A 20,178-nucleotide genomic window follows, 5' to 3' on the forward strand; every position below is an offset into this window, starting at 1 on the left:
TGACTGTGATGCAAGGTTGTGTGGTGCCCACTCTGACTGTGATGCAAAGACAGGGTCGTGAAGGGGAAGAGAGTAGGGCCAGGAGGCAGGGAGCCCAGTTACAATGGCATGCCAGTAATGCAGAGGAGAGAAGGTGAGGTTAGCACTAATCTAGTGGGGATGGAGAGAAGAAGGCAGACAGATCTGAAAAATATGAGGGCATTAAGACCAACAATAATATGTAATGAGCCCTTAACCAGGTGTCATACCCTTGCAACATACTTGGCATGGTTATTTAGTCCTTACCCATACCCTGTAGCTCTCATGGCGGGGGTAGGGGGACCGGGGGGATGAGCATAGGCAAGATAGGGAGGAAATGGACACCCCTAGGGACTAAAGGACAACCTCCTGACTTCCCTTTGATGAAAATAAAAAAGGAAGGAGATTTTACCAAGAAATGGGTGATAATGAGCTGTTGGGCAAAAGAGCTGACAAAGGTACCAAAGAAATACTGGACCTAAATTAGTGGGTCCAGTAACCAGGACGCCCAAATGATGAAGAGATTGGTGGGAGTCTACTGCTTGCTAATTGCTTAGGAAATAAACACCCTAATCAAATTTGGTCAACGGTCTGTCAAATGCCTGTGTGCAGCTCGTGTGTGTGTGTGTGTGTGTGTGTGTGTGTGTGTGTGAGAGAGAGAGAGAGAGAGAGAGAGAGAGAGAGAGAGAAACAGACAGAGAAAGGAGAGGAGGGACAGAGGGAGAGAGAGGGAGGGAGAATATTTTCACAGATCCATGCAAGCACAGACATTTGGATGGGAGGACAGAGCTGTGAGTAAGGGAGGGGTCTAGCAATGGGTCTGATCCTCCTTATGAATGATCTTGATGTGGGTGTCACAGGAATGAAATCAACAGATGGCAATAAATTTGTAGGAAATGAAAGAGACAGATTTATTTATTTATTTTTCTTTTTTTTTTTTAACCCTTCCCCTGAAAGAGACAGATATAAATCCAGGATCACAGGAAGCCTTCAGCTGCTTCTATGCAAGGATGGCACATGAACATTAAACATTTCTTAAAGGATTAGCTCAATTCTGAAAGATGGAAGCAGGGTCGGGGTGGAGGAGGTTGGCTGTTCTCATGATGGAGCAGAAAGAACCCCAGAGTAATGGGGCGGGCAGGGAGGGGAGTGAAAAGGTCTCCATCTTAAGCTGCACTGGCTTGACAGACAGGGAGTGGGTGGCTGTTTATCTCTCAAGCCTTGGCTATTTTCTTCAGTAATGAGGTGTAAACTAACTTTCCTCTGGGCAAAATCTCCAGCAGCAAAGGGGAGAAAGCACATCGGAAGTGGAGAGTGCACAGGGGGAGAAGAGACCACCATTTTTTCAGCGTAGAAACCCCTGCTCTTTTCTCTGCTGTGGCATCTCACCAGAGGCTTCTCCATGCTCCATTCATCTTTCCATAAGAAAAGCAATCCTTTTTCCAACCCCCCAGCTGCAAAAGAAAGAAGTTTGGGGTTTCTTTGAAAGTCAAAGATGAGGTGGGTCTGGAGCTGGGGGCAGAGGGGAACATACCACCAACTGCTAACCTGGATTATCATCTCAAAGTCATGCATCAGCTCCCAGTTCCATCTCATACACTGGCAAGAAGCCTGCCAGAGGCGGATGGGTGCCCTCAAGCTGGGTCGAGCACATTCTCCAAGTGGAGGATGTGCCCTGGGACAAAAAAAGCTAACCCCTGTCTGGCTGATATCTATAGACTCTAGACCAACGACTGCAGGAAGTGCTGTCTCTGCCTCAAGCTCCCTCTTTCCCAAAAGCTTCTTTTCATCAGGTTCATCTTTCAAAGTCACAGGTGTCCCTGGTATAAGGAAATAAGGCAAGATTTCACATTTGGAAGTGCTCACCTGTCTCACTTCCCTGCCCAACCTGTCCAAATGGCATAAACCCATCCCCGAGTGCATCTGGCATCCTGCCTTCCTGCGCACCCTGCGGGTTGGTACCAGATGCCATCATGGCATCGGCACTTCACTCATACTTGCAAAGGGAGAGGGGGATTTTCAATGGACAGGCCTGCAGAGTACAGGACGTTCACCTGCTTCGGGTTGTACAGAGATGGGGGACAGATGAGTCAGCTGTTTCCCCAAATTCCCTCCCAGCTCTGACTTTAAGAGAGGCCACAAAGCAGGCCTCCCCAGTGGCACAGTGGTTGTGCGCTGGATTACCAAGCTGCCCACAGCCTTTGCAGCGCCGGTTCGATCCCCGGCTGCTCCCAGGCCACCGGAGGAGGGTCCCACATGGCGTGCAGACCTCTCCTGCCGCCCGCTGCTCCCCTCAGCAGTGTACTTCAGTCCTTCTGCCTGCTCTGCTCCCCGCTCTGGCTCTGGTGAATTCTCTCACCCTCCCGCGCTTCTGACTGTACCCAGTGCTTATATAAATAAATAAATCTTTAAAAAAAAAAAAAAAAAAAAGCAAGGCCACAAAGCATGATCTTAGCAGAAGTCGGCAAAACATCCAGTCTTAGATCTGAATATTATTCAAGACCAGCAAGTCAGACACATTTTTGGCACCCAACAGAGCATCTACACAAGTTTCCAGGTGAAAGGTGACTGACTCTTTTTCTTAGTTGGTTGCACATCAGCTGATGCTCAAATTCAGAATCTAAGGCTAATAGGACAGTGAAATGGTCAAAACTTGGAGGGTAAGTCAGAAAATAATTTTTCAGTCTTACGCCTCCAGTTCTTGGGCAAGTCACCTAACTTCTGGATATCAGAAGTTAGAATCAGAATTCTTGGTTTCTTCATTTGCAAAAAGAGATACTTGGTCTTCCTTCTCACAGCTACTGTGACCAGCAAAGGACATATCACGAGAAAAAACACTTTGTAGGCCTCTATTACCAAGATGAAGGATGGTTATTATTAACATGGTCTGGAAGGTCCAGGACATTCCCTGAGGAAATTCAGGGGGGTGCTTTAGGTCTTTAGCTCATGGACTGATGTCTCAGAGTTACTGCCACCACCACCATTTTGTTGAAAAGGCTTTTGACCTCAAAGGCAATTTGTACCTTCTCCATTCAGGGTTTTATGGCATCTGAGACCACAAGCATTGTGTTTATTTGGGATCCTGTCTGAGCCACTTTTTCTACCTCTGAATTAAACTTATTGATTACTGGGTCAGGGTGGCACATTAAGCTGACGCTCACATTCAGAACCCAGAAGGCCAGGAGGATGGTAAAGTGAATAGCGGGAAATGAGCCTCAGGGGACAACACACCAACCTCTCACATAGGTAGAAATGCCTCCTAAGTGTTAGCATTCATGTCATTTTGGCTTCAGGAGCTAGAGTTATCCTGAGCTTTCTCTTCTGGAAGCTTCCGGTCCTTTGCCTGCCTCCATGTTTAGTGCTCAAGCTTGGTTCACAACTTGGCAATAAAGACCCACAATCTCTCTTTGGAGGTCTCAGCCCAAGCCACCTGGCACACACACAAAGCCACCAGAATTCCTAGGAATTCTGAGCATATCGCCTCATTCCAGGGCTTTCTCTGGGCCTGGCTCTCACCCTCATCAGGTACAGGAGCAGGCAGATACAGAGGCCATAATCTAAGAGAACCTCATCCCAGGAGGAGCATCAGGAGAGAGCAAAGTGCAGCTGAGTAAGGGGCAAGTGCCTGGGAGCAGGGCAGGAGGGCTGGCTGCGCATGAAGGGGCTGGCCTAGGGCTTGTGTAGGGTCCCGGCTGACATCTCTCACTGGAACACTGTGCTTTCAGAGAAAAATCAGGCACAATGCCGGATCCTAATGCCCAGATAGGAGGCCTGGGGAAGTTCTCTCATTGCTGCTGCCCATTCAAGGCCAGACCTTCTTGAGACAGACCTAAGGATGAGCATGTTAGAAGCCAGCAGACACTGAGGAAAGTGGCACAATCCTGGTGGAGAAGGGTGAATTAAAAGGCAATTCATGGAGGTCTGCAAGCAGTCTTTACGAGTGGGGGACCTCCTCTCCTCTGGGAAGCCTCCTGACCATGAAGCCCAAGGCTTTTACACACAGTGACAGGTTTCTCCTCATAGTATGAACATTTTTGTAGCAGAGTTCCTGCCTCCTACCAGGTATTCAATAACATTGGTCCATTTAATTATTTTTTTAAGATTTATTTATTTAATGTATACAAGAACTGGGGTACAGGCCAGAGGTACAGGGGGTGAGAGGATTCACCAGACAGAGTGGGGAGCAGAACAGGCAGACTGACTGAAATACACTGCTGAGGGGAGTAGCAGGAGAGTCAGGAGAGGTCTGCTGTGCCATGTGGGTCACCTTCCTGGCCAGGGATAGAACTCTGTGCGGTAGTGGCTGTGGATAGCTTCATAGTGCTGTGACTTAACCTCTTATGCCACCAGGGAGGCCCTAATTTTTTTTTTTTTTTTTCATCTGTTGAAAAAATTTTAACAGAAACAGTACCAGCATTACAGTCAGGCACTGTTTCTAAATACTCCATAAAAGCTTAATTACTTAATCTTCCTAACAACCTTATGAACGAGGTACTTTTATTGCCCCTTTTATGGATGGGGAAGCAGGTACAGAGAAGTTAGTTGATCTGCCTTTAGTCACACTGCAAGGACAATGGTAGTCAGGATTTTAACCTGAAGTGGGGTAGAGGGGTGTCTGTGCTTTTAAACACAGGTTATGCCACCTCCAATCAAAGAGGAGTTAAGGGCAATGGATTTTTGGTGACTTGATGGCTTTGGAAACCCTGTTTTTCTCCACAGTGGTATCCTCTTACCGTTAATCTAACACTTCATCTTTAATGCCAACAAAGACACATCTCCATCTCTGTGGTCCACCCAGGTGGAATGCAAGCTAAGCTGCCAGGTTTCTAGAGAGCTGGTCACAAAAAGAACTCAAATATCTGATGAGATGTTTTTAAAAGCGCTTTTGTTGCTGTTGTTGTTTTCTTGGCTTACAGCTAAATCTTGAAATTGACTTGCAGCTTGGTGGGAGTGCTTACAACAGTTTTGTTATCAGTTGTCCAAATTATTTGCTGTTCCCAGTATTCTCAGTCCCTGCTTGGGCTTGGAGGGAGGTTAATTTTTCTCTTTAGGTGAAGCAGTGATGTGCTATTGGTGGCGCACTAAAATGGGTGATCAGAAGCTTAGGTCTGGAGTCGTTGGAACCCATGTTCTGGCAAGTTACGTGATGCTTTAAAAGCCTTAGTTTCTTTCCACAAGAAACAGAAATAATAGGAATTTAAATACATGAGATGTAATCTGTTAATCTGTGTGAAATACGTAGCATCTTGTGTTGGTCTTGTGCTTGCCAGAGCCAAATGCCAGTGCAAAAGGAGCCTCAAGGGGGTGAGAGGCAGGAACTGGGGAAGATGGGCAGGGACTTTTGGAGCTAACAGCTTCCCAGTCTCATGCTACAGAGAGATGGCTATGCTCAAGGGGGCCATGACGCTTCTGAGAAAGACCACTTCCTCTCCACCAGGACATTCTGGCTTGTCAAGACAGACTCAAGGTCCTGAAGTGGGTACAGATAGGTGACAAAAGCTGTAGTCGGGCCTCCCCTGGAGGCGCAGCGGTTGAGCACTAGGCTGCGAAATTGCCCGCAGCCTCTGCAGTGCCGGTTCAATCACCGGCGAGGGTCCCACATGGTGTGCAGACCTCTCCTGCTGCGCCCTTGCCTGCTGCTCCCCTCAGCAGTGTATTTCGTCAGTCTGCCTGTTCTGTTCCCCACTCTGGCTCTGGTGAATTCTCTCACCCTCCCGCACTTCTGACTGTACCCAGTGCTTGTATAAATAAATAAAATAAATAAATCTTAAAAAAAAAAACCAAAAAAAAAAGCTGTAGTCATTCAGCTGAGTGGCTTACAGCACTTGAGAGAAAGCAGCCTTGCTGGACTCCCTTGTGCCTGGCCATGGGCCCAAGACCCTCATCTTGTCTGGGCTCCCTCTCCCCCTGCAGTGGCAGAGTGTGGAAAAACTCAGTTCTTCTTATCTGAGGGTCTCTTGCAGACAGGCACCTTGCTTTGAAAGATATTAACTCATACTAGAAAAAGTAGTCACGAAAAGCTCTGTCTCTAGTTGGTACAGAAGACCCAGTAAGCAAATCATAATACAGTAGACTAAATAGCTTGAAAAACCCTATATTACACATTCCTATCAAATCTAGATTGAGCTTACAAAATAAATCGCAGGGGTCAAAAATGCAGAGGAAATGGAAAAACCACAGAGGTAAGCAGGCTGAGCCTCAAATGTAGAAAGCAGTGACCGAAAGCTGTGAGGACAGCCATGAACACACAAGAGGGAAATTTCACAGATCTTCTCAATCACTGATAGAGCCAGCTAATGGAACTTAACGAGAACATCGAACATTTGCAAACACAACTAACAAGCCTGATCTTGAGGATGCAAAAAAGAGCGAATACACATTTGTTTAAAGCATACACATAGGTGACAATCAGAAGTGTTCAGAAGTTGGATGGAATGACCCAGAACTGGGATTTTGAGCTCACAAGGAAGGTGATTTTTCCTGTGGAGCTGGGGGCTAGGGAGGTCCATCCCAGTCTTGTCACGGGTCATGCATGTATCGAAATGTTGACAGACAGGATGACATCACAGAGGAAACCACACACTTGAGACTGGGAGATGACTGTAGATTGAGGTGTTAACAGCTCAGGACTTGAATGCTAACTGTAAGCTGGTCTGTGCTCTTGAACTGTTTAGCCCTTGACCTGTCCCAATGAGGACAGTCTGAACACCCGCCTACCTCTTTCTCTCTAGTACTCTGCTTCCCTTTAAGTGCTTCTAATAGAATCTGTTTTCATTATCTTTGCTATTCTGGAATGGCATGAAAATAATCTCAAGATGCTTTTCCTTTTCATGAAAAGTCATAAACACTACAGAGTAATTCTAGTTTCTAATCCTGATGTCCAGATATTTCAGGAATACCAGATGCAGAGGGCAAACCTTGAATAAGCCTCTCAGCATCCAAACAGGGAGGCAGAAGGAACACCTAAAGATGCCTGTGTTCTGATCTGAAAGCATCTCTCCTCTCCTCGGCCCTGTGGTGGAAGATGGTCCAATTGTGGAGGTACCTGAGTCCAACATTTCTGGTAAAAACTGCACAGACCGTGGTCTATGTATATGGAGAGGAAACCACCTTAAGCTCCGAGCTTTCACAAACAGTCCACGAGGGCTGTGCCAAAGCGTCCCTGCTTCAAGTGCTAGGCACACCGCGGTCCAACTGTTTGACAAAAGAGAATTGGTGGCTTAATGGAAAGGGAACTATGTATGGTTCCTGAGGTTAAAGGTGGACAGACAGAGTTTCCACAGAACCTTTATCAAGCAGACAAATGCTACATCACCCCTCCCACTGACATTGCCATTCCTGTGGGAGAAAGGCCCATTAGCACAAAGTCTACACAGTGACCCCTCAGTCAACCTTCCTCCAAGCCCAGCTCTTGGTTGATTATACAACAGTTCCATCCATGAAAGGCTTTTTGACAGTGATTAAGTAGTCACACAGGTACCCAGACGGTACAGATGCTCTGTGGGATTCCGGGTCTGAAAGACAACCTCTCGGACACTGAGAGAAAACCCAGGTCATGGCCTGTGCAGGGCAATGCCCACCTTGGCCACAGAGGGGCCTTGGTACTCCTGGCTCTCACTCTTCTTTCTGCCTCAGGGCTCTCTGAGCTGGGTCACCCAACTGAGGGCGGCCACCTGAGGGGGCCTGTCAGCAGAGAAGCCTCCAGAGGGAGGTTCTTCTCCAATGCGGGGTAGGGGTAATGAGTGGAGGGGGGCTAAGAGAGATCTATCGGCCTTGCCTGGCCGCCCTGGCTCACACTCAGCTGGGCAGGACAAAGGGCAGGAACAGGCTGACCATGGCTTGCACTGGTCCTGCCACACTCCTCCTGTCCTCTTACCCACATCTTAAGAGTTTTTGCTCTTGACACCAGGCTTTCTGATGGCAGCTTAGAGAATGAGGCTAACAAACATGTTCTTATACTTCCTTCTTAGCCCCTCCCAGATGCGCTGTGAATGGATCAAGTGGCCCTCAATCAATGCTTGTTGAACCAATCTCCTTCTCCCTTTCTCTCTGTGTCCACTGGGAATGTTCTTATTTGTGTTTCAGCTTCCTCACCAGAACTCTAATTTGGGTGGCTCCCTAAGTCATAAGCCAGTTTGTTTTTAGATCATCCATAGTTTTGGAAGCCCTGAGCAGGCTGGAGGCTTTGAGGAGGAGTGGCCCGGGGGCTCCCGGGACAGACAATGCTGCTCTCCCACCTGGGGGGAGGTGAGCTGACAGGGAGAACCCTGGAGCCCAGAGGCCTGGGGGCAGGCACCTGACTAAGGCCCAAGAGCTTCAGTGACTGACAAGAAGAAGTGGAGGGTTGGAAATCAGGAGCAGAGAAGCTGAGACAGACACAGAGATGGTGCGAGCAGGAGAGGGGGACATGGTGGAGAGGAAGTTTCCCAAATAACCAGAGTCAGGTGGTGGGGCTGACAAGACAGCTCAGGGAATCCTGAGAATTACAGGACTTGAAAAGACCAGGCCAGTGGAACAATGGAGAGGGGCTCAAGCAGGCCCGAAGATGCCTCCTCCTCCAGGGAGGGCAGAAGGTGGGTGCCCAGTGCCAGCTTTGAGAGGGAGGGCCAAGGCTGGAACATGACTGTATAAGGGAACAACAGACCACTGACACAAGTCAAGCTTCCACAGTCCTCATGAAGGTGACCTGGTGCACAGCCTGTGGTTGGCCAAGTAGGCAGAGGTGATAGCTGCTGGAGGCACATGCAGCCCCCTCTGCACCCCCTTAGATCCCAACCAGGGCAAAGCAAGTATGTGCAGATCTCGACCATGCTGGTACCTATCTCTGTCCCTTCCTCACCCACCCTTTGTAAGCAGACACAGCATGATTAGATCATGCCCCGATATGAAAATGCCACAAATTAATAGAAAATAAAAGGGGAAAATGGAGAAAAATCCAGCTAGAAGCCACAACAGAAAGTCTCCAGGCTGCTAGGATCTCCCTTTCAGACTTCCCCCATCTGTTCCACTCCACAGGGGCCTCCCAGCTGAGCCCTGCTGTCAGGAGGGCCCCTGGCCCCCCTCACAATCTGTCATCTTTGACACCACTTGGATCCTATTTCTCCCGGGGCTGCCATGAAGCCACCTTGCCTGCGCGTGGGCAGGGGGCCAGGGCGCTTGTGTGGCATCAGCACTGGGCTAAGCTGGGGGGTGGTGAAGGGTGGAGGAACTTGACTCTGGGTGTTGGGCATCCAGGCTGAATTCCAATCTCTCCACTCATCCCTCCTCCCTCGAGCTGTCCTCTCATTTCCTGCCATCTGGGTTGGGTGTCTCTGGGGAGACCCTCTCTTGCTTGCTAATCACTGCCTGTGGACACTGGGAATAGGCTGGTCTCTCTTCTCCTGCAACTGCACAGCCAAGCCCTGGATGGGCCGCGTTCCTCCTCTTGTGCTATGGAGGGCCCGGCTCTTCCTGCTCTCTCTCTGGAGCTGGTGAAGGGCCCTGGAGACCTGGATCCTCAGCAAACAGGGTTAGGAGGGGGTAGATGTGGAGAAAAGCAGGAGAAGACACCTGATTACTGCTTTACAGGTAGGGGTACCCTCTGTATGGACCCACGACGTGAGCCACTCCCTATCGGGACCTAGTGCTTCCAGTGGGACTCCATAGTTGCATCACTGGCTTTGCAGCTGGGAGGGCCTGGGTGAGTGTCCTGCCTCTGCCACTGCCGCCTGCTGTGCCACTGGCCCTCTCTGGGCTCCAGCGCTGCCATTTGTCAAATGAGCAGTTGGGCTGGATGACTTCCTGCACTTCCTGACACTCCCCAGGTCAAGAATAATTCTTATATTTTCCAGATTAAAAAGCATTTCTCTGCTCTTTAATCTAGACTCTGTTGCTGGGAGCAGTCACTTGTGAAATCACTGAGAGGATAAAGAGTGTTGGTTTGGGTGCTGGGATGGTCCCGAGTCTGACCCCAAGACCTTGGTCTCATTAGCACCAAGTCCTCACCAGCTGAGCAAACCAGTTGGGAGGTGGGAAGCTGGCTAATTCCACTTTGTTTAAAGCTTTTACTCCCTCCTCCTCCACGCCCCACCCCGCCCAGTCCCCAAAGGCAAGCACTCATGCAATTATCTTGGACACTCCGTATTTCTTTTCTCATTCATTCACGCTATCATTTATTGATTCATCCAGCCCTCTAAAAGGCAGTGTAACAGAAAACACTGGAATTCTGGTTTCTGATCCTGACTCTGTCACCTATTAGCTGGGTAGTGGTAGGCAAGTTACCCAGCTTCTGTAGGCCTTGTTTCATCCACTGTAATGTGGAGCAAGTAATGGTACCCACTTCAGACAGTGCCTATGAAGCATTCAGCAGATAGATGTGAAATGTTCTACAAATGGTCGTTGTGATGATCACTGAGCTGACACAGACAATAAGCAAGACCTGCTCTTTCCTTAGAGTGTGGTGTGTCCCACAAAAGACAGGCTCTGTGGTTATGGAGGCCAAGAAGATACCTTCCAACGGGAGTTTGGAGTTTAGTCTTTTGGGGGCATACATCCTTTCTTTCCTTCAAAAAAAAAGAGTAAAAATTAAAGCAAATATATGAGTCATTTCAAGTGTGGGGCTTTGGAATGGAGGCTCTGCTGGGGGCTTTCAGTAAACAGCTGAAAGATGATGACACAGGTTCTCAGAATGAGCAGATCTGGATCCCTGTCAAGCTCTCCCTCTTCCTTCCCACATATCCAGGTCCCAACCCCTCCCCTCAACCCCCAGACCTAGAGCAAAGCAACATGGAATGTGCCTGTTTCTGGCAGCTCCGGCCTTGCCAAAGCCCATTCCTGCCACCACTTGTGCTCAGAGACCTGACCCCCTTGGCCTGCCCGCCCCTTCAGGGCACTGCAGAGCCTGCTGACAAGATGCTGACTTATTACTTCCCATTAGCCAGACCTCTGACAGCCTCCATGCACCCTGGCCTCACACAGGCCCACAAGCTGGCTTGGAAAGGTCAGACCCCATGAGAAGAAGCCAGTCAGAGGCTTTCCCAGGCAGGCCTGTCACAGCAACCTCGCCAAGGTGCCATCAGATGTTACAAAACCTTATTTATTTTGTTGTAATCTGACAGCTTTTGTTGAATGCATTTCAGGCTCTCCTACCTACCCTTCCCTGTCTTCAGAGGTCACAAATGATGGCCCCAAAGTGTCCTCTGAGGATGACCTCTCCCTCCCCTACTCGGGTCCCTGGCTGGCTGATCCTGCACTAGGGCAGGAGTGTGGAGGCCTGGGCACCAGGCCAGGTTCCGCCATCGCCTGCCAGGGTGACCTTGAGCATGCTGTCTAATCTCTCTGGACCTCAGTTTGCTTATTTAAAATGGGAACAGGGCCTCCCTGGTGGCGCAAGGGGTTAAGACACAACCTATGAAGCTGTCCACAGCCACTGCACGAGTTCGATCCCTGGCCAGGGAGCTACTCACATGGCTCAGCAGACCTCTCCTGTCTCACCCGCTGCTCCCCTCAGCAGTATATTTCAGTCCATCTGCCTGTTGTGCTCCCCACTCTGTCTCTGGTGAATTCTCTCACCCCCTGCACCTCTGGCCTGTACCCCAGCTCTTGATTGCATAAATAAATCTTTAAAATAAAATAAAATGGAAACAAAGAGGGTTCTAAATAGTTCATGATTATTGCGAGGCTAATTATGTGAGGTGCCCTTTTAAAGAGACAAAGCCATGAAAGAGACCCATTAAATAACGGTAATAACAATAAAATCATTAAATAATTTTAGACATAAATTATTTCAGGTGTTGGGCCCATCTGTCTACACAGGCTGGAAGTTCCACAACCTGCTTGACCCTGAACAGCATGGTTCACAGGCTCCACCACTACCCTGGCCTCTAGTCCTGGTGCCCACTGCTCGTCACCTCAGGGCCCCGCAGGCAGTCCCTGTGCGGAGGCAGCTAAGTTGGGTGGCAGGCCTCCTGCCCAGGGGTGGGAAGTGGCCAGGGTCCTGCATGCTATGCCCAAAGACCAAAACTCCAAGCAGATGTGGGAGGGTGATTTCTGGGTAGGGTGAGGGAGAGCCACCACCCAACTCATAACATGAGTGGAAAACAGCTCCAGCTCACAAATGAAGCATTCTCCTCACCCGTGACCCTGAGTGGGGCTTGGAGGAACATCTGAGGGACAGGCACCTGCTCCAGAGTGAGCACACTTGTCTGCCCAGGGAAGCCACAGGGCCACAATCTGTCTGTCCTGTGAGGGTGATCCAGGTCTCCCTGAGTAGTAACAGTCACTCTCTAGCAGAATACAGGTAACCTGGTAACCTGGGCATGGCATTACAGTTTAGTGAGTCCTTTCAGCTCTCATCTCCTTCGATTTGTGGCTCCCAGAGAAAGAGACAGGCCAGGTCTCCTTAGTGCCCACTCACACGCATGCTAACCTGACAGTTGTTAGGCTCAACCCAGGTGACACTGTGCCTCTGCACAGACAGGCCGGACAAGGGGTAAGAAGTCATTCCCAGCTCAATCCCTCCAGGGGTGAATGGCCTCAGGCAAGCCCTCTGGCCTTCTGAGCCTGTTTCTTCCTCAGAAAGTGAGATGCATGAGACCATCTAGCTCACAGAACTGTGGGACAGCTCAGACCAGACTGGAGCACTGGGCAAGAGTCTGCATTTCCCAACTTAAGTGCCAGCTTTCTTTGTGAACCTGGCACATGAAGCATCTGCAGGCCTAGTCCCAAAGACAGCATTTGCCTCTCCTTCCTTGGGGAAGGTCCCTGACACCCTGCAATTGCCCACACTCCCAGCTCACCTGTCTCTGCTTCCCCACTTCCATCTCCTCCATGCAGCTGTATTTTAGCACACCAGGGTACGCGGGCCACATTTCTGTTCAATTCTCCATTTAATTCTTCCCTTCTCCTTTCCTAATCATTTTTCTTTTCCCCTGTTGCTCTCACCTCCCCAACTCCTAGAGTTGCACTTTATATCCAGTGAGCTTAATACTTCACTGATAAAACCAGCTAATCCCCTGCTGCTCCTCTTTGGCAGAGGTCTAGCAGATTAGAGGCAAAGGGTTAGGCCATCTCCCCTTCAAGGGCACTAAGGACTTTCATAAGGGAATTGGATCCCTCTTTCCCATCTGATGCTCCAGACTGGGGATTCCAGTGTTTCTAGTTCTAGTTACCACCAGATCTCAAGAAACTTAACTGGGGGGCCTCTCCTGGTGGCGCAGCAGTTGAGTGCTGGGTAGTGAAGCTGCCCGCAGCCTCTGCAGCGCCAGTTCGATCCCTGGCCCCCAGCGAGGGTCCCACATGGCGTGACAGACCTCTCCTGCTGCACCCGCTGCTCCCCTCCGCAGTGTATTTCATCATTCTGCCTGTTCTGTTCCCCGCTCTGACTCTGGTGAATTCTCTCACCCTCCCGTGCTTCTGACTGTACCCAGTGCTTGTATAAATAAATACATCTTTAAAAAAAACAAAAAACTTAACTGGGGTTGTAATGGGAATGCAATCAGGTGTTGGCACCAGTGGCATGGAGACACATCTGGCTCCTGGACTGATGGCCAAGCCGACCCTTAAGAGCAAAATGCTTGAAGGAAGCATCTCTCTTGACCAGCGAGAGTCACTCAGAGCCTTGCTGCGTGTGCGGGCAGCATGCCTGGGAACAGAGTGGAAGTGAGCTTTAGGGTAATGACCCTACCAGGGAAGGCACTTAAGCAAATGTGGCTAATGCATCATGTCCACAGTCCTGGGACAGGTGATGGAGGTTCAGAGTGTGATGACAAGGTTTCTATGTCATGTCTCTTTGGGCAGCAGAGTGCCACTCTATAGCTGGTGACGAGAGTGAGGCTTCAGACACTGCAGGGAAGCAGAGGAAGTGACAGACATAGCCCTGAGCTGGGAGCAGTTGATGCAGTAGGGCAAGGTGAAACAAAGTGATAAAAAGCATAGCAAGTTAAACTGTTTATCTGTTATGCAACTGCTGGGGTGTCCAGTGTTGCAGTGATTTGTGAGATTTGCTTTAGGTTTCAAATGAAAAGCTAATTTTGAAGAAAGAAAATGATTTGTTGAAGAGGACACAGAGTATTTGAGGTCAGAAAAATGGCCCATTTATTTATCAAGTAGTTATTGAACATCTGCTAGGGGCCAAGCACTGCTGACAGAGAATGAAATGGATACAATATATGATTTCATGGAGTTATAGTCTAGCAGGCCGGTCAGATGTTAAACAAACATGCTATTATAATCTGACTATATGTAATAAGTTATTAAAGAGAACAGAAGAACCTTAATTTAACTATGAAATCAGGGTGCCCTCTCTGAGGCAGTAACAGCTGAGAGTCCTCAATGAAGAACAGGAATTAGCTAGAAAAGGGCAGGCAAGCAGAGCATTTCAGACAGCCGCCCATGGAAAAGTTTTGAATTGGGATGAAGTTGGTTCCTTTGAAGAAATGGAAATGGGCTGACAAGGCTTAAGACAGAAAATCAGAGAGTGAGAAGAGATCTTGAAATTTTATCTCAATTGCAATGAGAAGTCGTTAAAGGGTTTAAGCTGGAACATAACAGCATTTATATTTTTAAAAATATCACTGTGGCTTCTGATGGAGAACAAACCAGAGGGAGGGCAGAATGGAGGGGTAAGTGGTTAGAAAGCCTCTATTGGAGCAGGTGATAGCTGATGGGGTCAGATCTGAGAAGGCAGGATGGACATGGGGGGCCGGGGGGGTTGAACTGCAGGTCTCTACTGGAGATGGGTCAGTAGGATTTGATGAAGGACTGGATGTGTGAGGATGACACATAGACGGTCCAGCTCAAGCAACTCAGGGACCAGAGGTGTCATTTGTTAAGGATGGGGGAGAATGGCAGAGGTACAGATTTGGGTGGGAGTTATAGTGGAGGTCAGGTGTTCCAGTTTGGATACATTAAGCTAGAAGTGTCTTTCTAAGTGGAAGTGGAAATTGTGTGTCCACATGAACATACCTAAACTGCAGGTGACTACGGATCACCTTGGAATAGATGAAATCATCCAGGGAGAGTAGAGAATGAGAAACGTCCCACTGAACTGTAATTTGGGGTAAAAGAGAAATAGTAGAATAGCATAAGTGCTTTAAAAGATAGGAGTGATTCAAGATGAAGAAACCTGTCAACAATGTGGAATATTGTGTGAAAAGGTGTCTCTCAAATGTGTGTGTTGGATATGGCAACACAGAAATCACAAATGAGATGAGCAAGAACAGTTTTGAAGTAGATAGAAACCAGCGTGGATTGAACTGAGCAGACAGCAGAGATGGTTCTGGAGGGTCAAATCCTCCACAACGCTGGCTCTGAAGGAGGAAGAGGGAGAGCGTGGAGCCTGCTTCTAAAGCAGAAGAGGGTGACCTCCTAATGTGTTATGCAGGCCAAGGTGCTCCATATTGGCAGCTGAAATGGTTTCCAAACCACCAAGCCCGGGCTCACCAGAGTCACCGTAGAGCTTTAGAAGAATACGCATGTGGGTTCAGAGACTGGTAGGACCCGCAGGTGTTGCTCCCTCTCCCTGTGACTCCAGCTTCACCTCATCCATCCACGGCATGCAAGCCCCATTCCTTGCTCAAACCTCACTCAGGAAACCTCTTGGCTGTTGTACTCTGGTATTTACAACTGTTTCATCATAAAGGTCTCATGCCAAAAAGCTCCCGCGTGCCCAAGAGGGATAAAGAAAGTATAAAGAGCCTCCTGACAATGTCTGGTGAGGAAGACCTGACTTCAATCCTGTCTTTTCCAGATCACAAGTGCTAGGCCTTCCCGCCAGCCTACAATTCGGACCTCATCTCCCACTGATCTCCTATATGAAAGCTCCACTCCAGGTGACCTCTGCCTCCTTAGAAGACCTTGTATTTCCCTACCTCCATTCATTTACTGGTTTTCCCCTTCAGAATTAGTTCCTCCTCCTTGCCTAGTTGAATCTCATCCATCCCTGGTGTCCAGCATGAGTCCTTACAGTTCTAGAGAACCCTGCATGACTCCACCACTTTCTCCAGCATTTCTCCCATATTGCTGGGGCGTGCTGGCTTTCTCAGCATATTTCTCACCCCCAAAGAGGAACAGTGAAGCTGCTGCTTTTTCTTTTGTCCTTGCTGACACCTGTGCAATGGAAGCCCTTGGTAAATATTTGTTTATTGATGGGTTCATTGAGAAAAACCTGTGGACCTTTCTCCCTGAAGGATGAAGCTTTGCAGCAATCTTATTAGGGATGCATTAGCAGGGTTCTCTGTGGCCAAAGGAGAAATAAATAGGTACCCAATTCACCAACCTGATTTCTACAGGATCCCTTGAGGAAGTTCCAAGTCATTTGAGTTCAAGTTCAAATTAAGCTCTGGCCACCATGATCTACTTCAAATACTCCTTTAGACACTAACCCCTTCTTGGAAATGTTGAAAATTTAAAGCACAAAAGCACATGTTTTCTTTCAAGCCTCTGGGTAGAGGTTTCTTGTCACTTGAAGTGGTAGGTTTCCTCTGGCAAAGTCTCTTTTAAAATGTTGAAAAGGCAGCTTTCTCACCTATGCCCTATGCTCAAATCATGCTTCATATAACAAGGGCATCGTACAGGAGTGAAAATTCATCCTGCAGTGTTCTTTCCACTCAAGGTACTGGATAAACTAAAGAACTGAAAGTAACTTTCACGCAACAGGAGTTTCCCTTAAAAAGTTTCCCTTAAAAACTCACCAAGTTTTCAAGGCATAAACATTTTGTGGAAATTGGTTCAATCAAATCTGGGATCCAAAATGCCCTTAAACATAGAACAATTATAGCAACCATGAACAGACAAGTAAACTCTGGACATGGATCTATAACAATAAGATTTATGATTACTTAGGGGCTATTTTGCTCTCCTATATCAACCATGCTGAAACCAAGAATCTTAAAATAGTGAAAGTGGCAATTTAAAGGCAAAACTTTTTTCTAAATCCCAAAGACAAGAATTAGCAAGGAAGGATCCGGGAACAGGTGTCCCCCCAGTGCCAGCACCAATTTACACCCATTCAAGTTGGTTCTATACACTCCTATAGATTTAAGGAAGTTCAACCAGCATGTCTGATTATAGCTCAACTCAGGTTCTCTGGAGGTTGAATATATTTTCTTTTTTGGAAAGAATTATTCAGTTATTTGCTTTTGATTTCCTGATTTACTGGAGAGGTGAGGCAACAGAGAGCCCTAGCTATGCCGTCTCAGGAAATGTGAGACTGTTTCTTCTGTCTCTCCTGGCCTCCTTTACAGAAGCGCAGGCTGCAATTACTGCCCCCCAGCAAGGCTGTACACTGCCATCAGAGCCAGGCCAGGGAGACAAAAGCCCTCTCTGGGGCTTTCTCTAACTTCGTTGGAAATGTTAGGTTTCTAAACAAACATCCTGGGTTCAAATATAATCATTCTTTGAAGGGTGTGTCTGTTTTGAAATGGTGTGATTCACCCAAAATAATTCACCCACTTCTCACATCCAGCCACCGTCCAATAAGATAAAACAGTGTGCAGAGGCTAGAGGACACCAGACTTTCAAGTCCTCACTAAGAATGAACTGGCTCTCTAGGACTGTGCTTTCATGCCTAAAAAGTTCAAACTCTTGGGGAGGGGGGTGGGGGGGCGGGCTGGGAGAGGAAACACAACGCCCTGTCAAAATTCTTTTTAGCACCTATGACTAGTGCTAACTACTAGCTTTCAGAGTGTAATAAAAAGGCTTCAAACTGCTGCTAAAAAGATGGCTTGACCTTTTAAATTGGAAACTCCCCCACCCCATAGCCATATTCAATAGACGAAAGCTGGGAGTTCTAGAGTTTTAGATTAATAAATGAAATGAGGTTGAATTTTCCAGAAAAGGGTTTCCCTACAGGCTGCAGGCTAATTAAGGGGGGGGGGGTTCCAGACCTATATAATAACCGCAAGGTAGAATGCAGGCCCCAAACATTTTAGCCACTGCAGCTGCCAACTACTGAGTGTCTACTTCTAAAAAGAGGCTGGGAAGGAGTTAAGAAAATTTAGTAAATAAAAAGTCCTGGACGCGGAGCGACTGCCCGCAGCCTGCAGTTCCGGCCCCGGCTGTCGGCCCCTGGCGGCCGAGAAGTCGCCACGATCCGGGGGTTTGCACCACAGCCGCTAAGGCCGGCGCGCACCGAGCGGTGCTGCTGAAAGAAGTTGGAGAGCTCCCAGCTCGCCGACTGGATTCGGAGGTGGGCGTTCGGGAATCCCTCCCAGTGCCGCGATTAGTAAAGTTTTGGAGTAAGTAAAGACCCTAGAAAGACAGGACACCCACACATTCCTTGATCGTACGACACACACCGCGCTGCCCTGCCAGAGGCCACTAGCACTGGACCATGAGCCCTGCCCTGTTCCGTCGGGCTGCGCCCTGCTCCCCACCAAGCCCGAGGGCCTGGAGTCAGAGGCGGTTCAGCCAGGTCCGTGGTTCCCAATGAAAAAGCTCCCAGGCTTTCTGGTCTGGGGGGATAAAGTCTCAAATTCAAAATAAGAGGGGCCGAGGGCAGAACCACCAAGTCCCGCCCGGACAGCCAGGACCTTCTCCTTCAAGCCCGCTCCGGTTTCTCCAAAGGACGCACGGCACAGCCCATGCGCCCCGCGCGCTCCACCCCGCTCCTCTGTCTACACGTTCCCCTAAACTCTTCCTGGGAAGCCCACCAAGCACAGGCGGCGCCCCGAAACTCCCAGGGCTCTCGCCAGCCACCTCCCCCTCCGACTCTCCAAGCCTCCCGGTCGCGTTCTGCCCGCCCGCACCGTCCTCCCCGCGTTTATGGAAAGTGAGAAGCAAACCACGAGAAAATGCTTCGCGAGGAGCCTCCCTACACCCGCCCAGTCACTGAAACAAAAGGGTAGGGAGGAGGGAGGTAGAAGAGGGGGCGGGAGGAAGGTTTAGAAAGAGGATGGGAGAGCGGTAAGAAGGCGCTGGGAGGAGGGTCGGGGTGGGGAGACGAGAAGGGGACCCCGCTCCCGCGCCGCGCCGCCGGTGCTTACATGCCCAGGTCGCTGTAGGTGTTGAAGAACTCCATCTGGTTGCACGCCTGGATCCAGCCCACCACCCAGGTCTCGTGGCGGGGGATGGGGGGCATGACCACGCGGGCCGAGGCTTTGAAGTACGGGGTCTTGTAGCGCAGGACGATGGGCGAGGTCTCCTCGATGCGCGTGGGGCACTGGTCGATGGTGGCGCACACATCGTACACCACGATGTTCTCCCGCCGGATCCGCGCCTTGCAGGTGATGCTTTGGATACAGCCCATCCTGCCTCCCGGCGCCGGCGCGGCGAGGCGTGGGGCAGCGCGGGGGGCCGCGCGGGCCGCCGGGGGTGCCCGTCACACAGGCATGGCGCCGCGCCGCGCGCTCCGGGTCCGGCTCAGCTCGCGCCTCGGAGGCTGGAGCCGCCAGCACCGGGCATCCTCCGGGGAAGCCCCCTCCTCGCGCCGCCGCGCGGGGTCCCGGCCGCCCCGCCGCCGCCCGCGCGCCCCCGCCCACGCCCGCCCCCTCTCTCCGGCAGGGCGCGCGGAGCGTGCGCTCCTAGGAGGCGGCGGGCGCCCCCGCCGGCTCCGGCGACCGCGCGGAGGGCAGGGAGGGGAGCGGCGCGGCGCGGAGTGGTGCCCACCTCGGTCCGGAGCCCCCCGCCCCTCGCCGGAGAGGAGGCGGCCGCGGCGCCGGCGGCGGCATGGAGCCGGAGGCCGGCGGCGGCGGCTGCGCCCGGTCTGTGTGCCTCCGCGGCGGCAGCAGCAGGAGCCGCCGCCGCTGCATGAACCTCTGCACCGCGCTGCCCCCGCGCGCGGCGCACCAGAGGCGGGCGGGCGAGCGGCCCGGGCGGCGGCGGCGGCGACCCGCGCTCCCGCGCCCCCGCGCCCCGCCCCGCGGCGGCCCCGCTGCGCTCTTCCGGCCGGCCGGGGCCTGGGGGGGCCCGGGGGGCCGGGGGCGGCGGGCGCGCCGGAGGGCCGCACGCGCTGGGCAGCCCGGGCCGGGCTCCGCGGAGGAAGCTGGCGGTGCGCCAGGAGTTTTGTCCCTCTTCGGCTGCCGTCCGGGTGGGGGGGCGGCGGAGCTGGGTGGGGATGTTTAAAGGGCCGCGGGCGCTGGGGTGGGGCCCGACACGTGGGCAGGCGGGGCGGGGCTGCGGGAGGTGGCGCCCCGCGGTGGGCGTGGGGCACGTGGGGATCGGGCTCTGGGGGGCGAGGGTGGG

At 50.8% G+C, this 20,178-nt stretch overlaps 1 protein-coding gene across 1 annotated transcript in view; it reads right to left on the reverse strand.

Annotated features, from left to right (window-relative positions):
- Window positions 1-19,739, reverse strand: part of FAM78B (family with sequence similarity 78 member B) — a 69,271-nt gene extending 49,532 nt beyond the window's left edge. Inside the window, exon 1 of the mRNA XM_037506613.2 lies at window positions 18,981-19,739. Within this exon, the coding sequence (XP_037362510.1) occupies window positions 18,981-19,243 (263 nt within the window). The 5' untranslated portion in view covers window positions 19,244-19,739. The remainder of the gene's footprint in view (window positions 1-18,980) is intronic.
- Window positions 19,740-20,178: the final 439 nt, after the last annotated feature.

This window comes from Talpa occidentalis, unplaced genomic scaffold (genome assembly GCF_014898055.3).
Source record: "Talpa occidentalis isolate TD23 unplaced genomic scaffold, MPIMG_talOcc4v2.1 talOcc4.12, whole genome shotgun sequence".
In the NCBI taxonomy this organism is placed as follows: Eukaryota; Metazoa; Chordata; class Mammalia; order Eulipotyphla; family Talpidae; genus Talpa; species Talpa occidentalis.